Raw genomic sequence first — 7,346 nt, 5'->3', positions numbered from 1 at the left:
TTGTGAAGGGACTTGAGGGCTATTACTGAATTCTTCTTGGTGTTAAATTTTACAGATGTTACCTATAATTGTGACAAAAAGACTTGTGGCTTCTCAAGGTACCTGGCCAGACAAAAGATTTGGGTCTCTGTGGTTGGGTGGGGGTAGAAACTATGTCCATCAGTTAAATGGATGCTAGCTCGCTTTATTGTCTGAGTGGGGCAATAGAATATGCTCTACCACTGGGACAGCCTGATGGCTTTGGCTCCAAACTGGGCAGAACTGCTGACCGAGCTCCATGGCCAGACAGGACCACCAGCTTGGGTCTGCATATGCTCACCTCTGCCAACAGGAACACTGTCTGCCAAGGTCTGCACGCCCGTGACTAGGAGCCTTGCTCCCCTTTTCCATCTCTAGCAGGTTTCCCTGGCGATCCCTCCCTGTGAGGCAAGACCTAAATGGGGCTCATAGAAAGCGTCTTCAGAACGCTGGTGAAACTGGGTGTCCACTTTGGGTTTTCCTTTTCCCACTAGAGAAATCATAGCCTGGGGCGGGGGGCGGGGGGACCCCCTACGTGTGGTGTGGCACTGGCAACATCTATTGGAAAGTAGATGCAATCAAAACAAAATCAGTCCTCTTACCTTTCTCACGTGATTTTTCTTGGTTTTGGTCATTGAAGGGGCTGCGTCAGCCCCAACCTCAGGTTCTGGGATCTTCATAAAGGTGTCTTATCTATGGGTCGTTGCTAGTTGTTCTTTCTGTGAAGAGAACTTAAGTTGGGGCCACCTGTTTTACTATCTTGCTCTAATAAACATTTTTCACACCCAGGTTTCCCTTATCTGAAGTTTCATTACCAGATGTTTCTCTATGCACTTATAGTGATATATTGATTTCCTTAAAAGAATAATTTGATATCATCCAGGTGTGCCTAATGATAAGAAAAGGTTAATGTAGAAAGTCTATGATTATTAGTAAAACGCTTTCTCAAATTAAAGCTCTCAGATTTTAGTGAGAGAATATTGAATCAAAGAACTGAAAGGGCAGAAGAAATTGAACAATGGTTCAATTTTGTAATAGGTGTTATTTATCACTTTTATTAAACTTTGTATTAGCCATGTGCTTTGCATTGACTAGCATACTCCTCACCACTCTTTATGAATAAGACCGATGACAAGTCTTATTTCCATTTTGTATTAAGAAAATGCATTCAGAATCGCTAAAATGACTTGCCTAGAGCAACACAGAAAGTCAAAGAGGTCAGAGTAGAGATTCTGATTATCAGATCACTCTTAAATTTCAGGCTATTAAATCAAACCATTTCTTAGGTGAAGACAGGTTGTTTTTTTTTTTTTTTTAATTTGTAAGTTAATCAGTCATTAAATATTTATTTTGTATCTGCTGTATAATTAACAATAAATGTTATGGTATGGAAAATATACAATGATTCTTCAGCCCTAGAAACTCATAGTAATTCAGCTTATATAAAGAAGAAAGATAAGCCACAGAAACATACAATTTAATACAGTATGTGGCTAAATGTAAAACTATGTGTTATAACTGTAAATGCACTAAAGGTCAAGAGTATTGGGCTTTGCATTGGTCCTTCAGCATCTGGAGGAGATGGTCCAGAGGGTAGAAGTTGATTTTCAATGATGTGTGTATGTGGTTTGCAATTTGAGAAAAGACATTTATGCTAAGCATACCATGCTTTTGGTTTACAACAGTTAAGTCTGAGTAAATTCAAGGCTAGTAAATACAGAGGCGTTGATTGCATCATGTCCACTTACAGCAAAGCCTGTAAGCCAGGAAAGTGAGTCTGATCTGAATATGGAAGCCATTGAAGGTATTTCTGAAGGGAATAATATCATCAAAGTGGCTACTGAGCAAGGTTACATCATTAGCTCTGCTAGAGTTTGAGAGGAAAAGTTTGGGATCAGCAAAATCTAGCTGATGAGCTTTCCAATAATCCAATAAAGTCTAGATTAGGATTGGAGATAAAAAGGCAGATGAATTAGAAATCCAGGAGAAAAAAACAACAGGTGTTTGTGCCTGGCTTATGGAGGATGATGACGAAGAAGAATCCTAGGGAACTCCTAACTTTCAAGCCTGAATGAGCTGATGAATAAAGGAGCATGGGACTGAAGTAGGCAGGTTTGGTGGTAAACTCCTGATTTCTTTTTATGCAAATGCTCTACCCCTGAGTTACTACCACCGCCCCCCCCAATTTCTTTTGATGAAATGATTGGAAATTTGAGTGCATTTCCATTTATGAAGTGCTGAATTTGAGGTAGTGAAAGTTCCATCCGGATACAGCCCCTAATCATTAGATTACAGGCAAGAGCTCAGGTGAGAGGAGAGGACTCGAGACACACATTGTTAATATTCTTGGGGAGGCTGATAAATACCACTTCTCTTCCCCACCTAAATTAATAAATCAAGAAAACATAAGTCAAGATTTTAAGGCAGATAAGGGCACAAAAACATCATCTTTATTGCTGCTAGAGCTAATGTAAAAGAATGTGATTCATAGCTAAGGGCAAGTAGACGTTCTACTATTGAACTCTAGGATTAGAAAGATTTGCCCATCCCATTGCGGGCATTGTACCATTTTTGGCCTCTTCCCAAGGATTTCTGACTCTGTAAGGGCATGGAGCGGCATGCGGAATTAATGCCCTCTGAGATCAGGATGGCTTCCAAGAGAGAAAAGACACACACATAATTAGTATTGTTTTGTTTTGTTTTTTGTTTTCCTTTCCAAGCTCACCAGTAAAATTAGGACACGACTCCTTTAGAATGAGGCTAAGAGTGTTTCCCTAACATGGCTCCTTCCACATGGAAGGAAATATAAAGTATAAGAACAAACCACCTCTTCTCCCCTACCCCATCACATTTAGGAGTACTCTACATAGAAATGAAACTTGAGTTCAGAAAACATGTCTTTTGCACTTTGCACCCATAATCTAACTCAAGCATGGTGCCTAGAAAATGTCAGTTACTCAACGGATACTTTTTGATTGCATGAGCAAATAAAATTGGCAGTTGAAGATTATGTGAATTGATGGTTTTCCATTGAAGAAAATGTAAAAGGGAAGAGCATAGTTCCAGGGAGCAAGCTTGCACGAGCTGAGGAGGAATGGAATGAGGCAGGAATTAAAAGGGAAAACCACAATGGGAAACTACTGAGACTTTGGATCTAAGACGAACGTTGGGAACGATGACCCAATGTATGGTAGTCCATTGATGCTAGCCTCTATTTCTCATATTTTGTTCAAGTTGGCAGCTACCCTGGACTTGTGGTTTCAGGTATGTGGTAATTGAAAATATGTCCGGCGATGATTGCTGTATTGTCTTCTGCTCCCAGAAGCAGCCAAAAACATACTTTTCAGCCTTAAAGGTTGTGATGATGTATTATATCCTATTATCTAAAACTCTTTGGGCTGCAAGGAACAAATACCAATTCAAGTAATTAAAGTAAAAGAGGAAACATGATAGAAACATAAAGAATCTTTTATCAGAAATGCAGTTTGAACTGGAAACTACAAACTTTGAACTGGAAAGCTACAGGAAACCAGGCAACATTCTCTCTCCATTTCTTATCTGTGTGCTCTGTGTGACTATTATTTCTTATCTCTGTGCACTGTGTGACTATTATACTATTATAGTTCTGTTCTTCCAGGTACTGGCCTCTGCTATACAATACCTAAATTTATACATCTCTTCCAATCAAGAGGAAAACTCAAAGACTTAAATCTTTTGTTGGGGTACTGTGGAAACCTTCAGGGCACATCCTAGAGCCCTCCTAGGCAGAGAAGAAAGTCAGTGCCCAATCCAGTTGCTGAGAATAGTCTCCAATCCTGCCTGACCGGCAAGCCTGGCCAGACACTCTGGGCAACTGTGGAGCCCATCCTAGGGCCTTTCTCAGGCAGAGTCAAACCAGCAGACTTGCCCGACTGCAGAGCTTAACCTCTGGCTTTGTCCGCAAGGGAGCCAGCGACCCCAGACAGACTTGGACCTGAGCCAACAGTATTTACCCATATAACCTGTGGTGTCTTCCAAGCACAGAGCCCAGCCAGTAGCTTCACCCAATCATGGAGCATAGGCAACAGTCCCACCCAACTATAAGGTACAGCTGGGAACCCTACTTGACTAGGGACCCCAGGCAAAGGCCTTGCCAAAGAGTGGATCACAGCCAACTGACTGCCTAATCACAAAGCTCAGCCTGCCGTTCAGCCTGAACACAGAGTCTAGCTAGTGGCACCATCTGGCTGGGGAGCCTAGCCTGATGACCATAGATTCAAAAATTCTCAACAAAATACTAGCAAACCAAATTCAACAGCATTAAAGGATCATACATAATGACCAAATTGGATTTCTTCTTGGGATGGAAAGACAGTGTAACGTAAGCAAATAAATGCCATAAACCACATTAGTAAAATTAAAGATAAAAATCATACGATCTCGATAAATGCAGAAAAAGCATTTGAAAATTGAACATCCTGTTATGATAAAAACTCTCCACAAATTAAGTGTAGAAGAAACATATCTTGGCCTATTAAAGGCTGTAATGTGACACACCATAGCTGTCACCTTTAATGGTAAAAGGTAGAAAGCTTTTCTAAGACCAACAACAATTCTCACCATTCTTATTCAGATTGGTACTGGGAGTTCTAGCCAGAGTAATTAGGCAAGAAAAAGAAATGAAAGTAATCCAAATCAAAAAGAAGTAAAATTTTCTTTGTCTGATGATGACACTGTCATACATTCAGCAAACTCTAAATACTCTGTCAAAAAACTATTAGACCTAATAAATGAATACAGTAAAGTTGCAGCATACAAAAATCGGTTGCATTTCTATGTACTAACAACAAATTACCTGAAAGAGAAATAAAGAAAACAATCCTATTCACAATAGTATCAAAAACAATACTTAAGAATAAATTTAATCAAGGAGATGAAAAATTTGTACACTGAAAACCATAAGACAATGATTAAAGAAACTGAAGAAGACACAAATAAATGGGAAGATACCCCATGTTATTGGATCAGAGGGATTAACATTGTCAAATGTCCCTACAACCCAAAGCAATCTACAATCCCTATCAGAATTCCAGATCAAATGGAATCATATCAAATATAATCCATATCAAAATTTCAATGGCATTTTTCTATAGAAATAGAAAAAAATTCTAAAACTTGTGTGGAACCAACCATAATAGATCCTGAATAGCCAAAGCAATCTTGAGAAACAAGAACAAAGCTAGAGGGACAACCCGTCTTGATTTCACTTTATTATGTAGCTTAGTAATCAGACCGTATGGTACTGGCATGAAAGCAGTTGCATAGACCAATGGAACAGAATCAAGAGCCCAGAAACGCATCCATGCATATACGGCCAACTAGTATTTGACAAGGAAACCAAAAATGCTCAATAGGGAAAGACAATCTTCAATAAATAGTGCTGGGAAATCTGGACAATCACATGCAGAATAATGAAATTTAACCCCTATCTGGAACCACTCACAAAAATTAAATCAAGATGGATTAAAGACTTAAACGTAAATCTTGAGGCCATAAAACTCCTAGAAGAAAACAATAAAAAATAATTCTTGACATTGGTTTTGGCAATAGTTTTATTGCCAAAAGTAAAGTGACAAAAGCATATTAAACATGTGGGGCTCCATTAAGACAAAAAAGCTTCTGCACCACCTAAGCAATAATCAACAAAATGTAAAGGCAACTTGTGAAATAGGAGAAAGTGTTTGTAAACCATATATTTGGTAAGGGACTAATATCCAAAATATGTAAGAAACTCCTATAAATAGCAAAAAAATCCATTTTAATATCCCTTTTTAAAATGGGCAGAGTACCTGAATAGACATTTTCCAAAAAGATACACAAATGACTGATGGGTACATGAAAATGTGCTCATCATTCATCATCAGGGAAATGCAAATCAAAACCACAATGAGATACCACCTCACATCTGTTAGAATTGCTTTTTTCAAAGGGACAAGAAATAACAAGTATTGGTGAGGATGTGGACAAAGTCCTTGCACACTATTGGTAGGGATGTAAACTGGTACAGTCACTACGGAAAACAGTGTAGAGACTCCTCAAAAAAAAAAAAATAGAACTATAATATGATCCAGCAACCCCACTTCTGGATATAACCGAAGGAGATGAAATCAGAATCTCAAAGAGATAGCTACACAACCTGGTTCATTACAGCATTACTCACAATTGTTAAGACATAAAAACAACCTAAGTGCCTGATGGCAAATGAATGGATAATGAACATGTATAGTTGAAATTTGCTAAGAGAGTAAATCTTAACAGTTGTCACTGCGAAAAAGGTGGTAACTATGTGAGGTGATGGATGTGATGCCTAATGTTAATGTGGTAATCATTTTCACAATATATACATATATCACAACATCACATTTTATACATTAAACTTATACAATATTACTTGTTAATTATATCTTAATGAAGCTAGGGTGGGAGGGATATCAGATAACTCCCTGTTTTCCATGTAAGCATTTTTAAAATGATATCAAATAATGTTTATTTCTCTAATTCTTTAAACAAAATTCAGGTTATCTTGCCAGGAAAGTCACTTGTCATACATTGTGAATTATGAGGAGTAGAAAAAAACTAAAAATTCATTCTATTTCTATAGAACCAGGAAAAAAATGAAGTAATTTACCTTATTGGCATTTTTCATATTAAAACATTACATTCAAATGAAGAATTTTTTTTCTTCTAAGATAGTAACTCTGTTTAATAATATGTCATGCAAGATATCTTTTTTAATATTTTCATTTGGGCAAACAAATACATTTTAGAAATTATCACTAGGTTAAAAAACTATAGCACCAGAAAAATATTTCTCAAAAAAAAAAAAAAAATCACAGATTGTCCTTGAAATAAATGTTGGTGAGCACTCAGCAATGTGGGTCAGATGTAATCTAACTTGGAGGAGAGGAGGGAAAACATGCTAAGGAGTGAAAACAATAAAATTTCTGGAAAAAAAAAAAAAAGATTTCCTGTATTTGTTGCTTATGTAATTCCTGCAAAGTATATGTCTCAAGCTTATTATTTGGCAATATAAACTAATTGGATAGAATAAAACAATAATAAAAAAGAAGTAGGGGCGCCTGGGTGGCTCAGTCAGTTGGGCCTCCAACTTCAGCTCAGGTCACGATCTCACCTCTCCTGAGTTTGAGCCCCGCACTGGGCTCTGTGCTAACAGCTCAGAGCCTGGAGCCTGCTTCAGATTCTGTCTCCATCTCTCTGCCCCTTCCCTGATCGTGCTGTGTCTCTCTCTTTCTTTCTCAAATATGAAAAAAATAAAATGAAAAGAAGTA

At 37.9% G+C, this 7,346-nt stretch overlaps 1 protein-coding gene across 1 annotated transcript in view; it reads right to left on the bottom strand.

Annotated features, from left to right (window-relative positions):
• Positions 1 to 636: 636 nt before the first annotated feature.
• SLC7A11 (solute carrier family 7 member 11) overlaps positions 637 to 7,346 on the bottom strand; it is a 92,095-nt gene continuing 85,385 nt past the window's right edge. The window contains exon 12 of the mRNA XM_045055860.1: positions 637 to 737. Coding sequence (XP_044911795.1) covers positions 712 to 737 — 26 coding nt within the window. The 3' untranslated portion in view covers positions 637 to 711. The remainder of the gene's footprint in view (positions 738 to 7,346) is intronic.

The sequence above is a fragment of the Felis catus genome, chromosome B1, assembly GCF_018350175.1.
Source record: "Felis catus isolate Fca126 chromosome B1, F.catus_Fca126_mat1.0, whole genome shotgun sequence".
NCBI classification, from domain to species: Eukaryota; Metazoa; Chordata; class Mammalia; order Carnivora; family Felidae; genus Felis; species Felis catus.
This window is presented reverse-complemented; position numbering and strand designations above follow the sequence as displayed.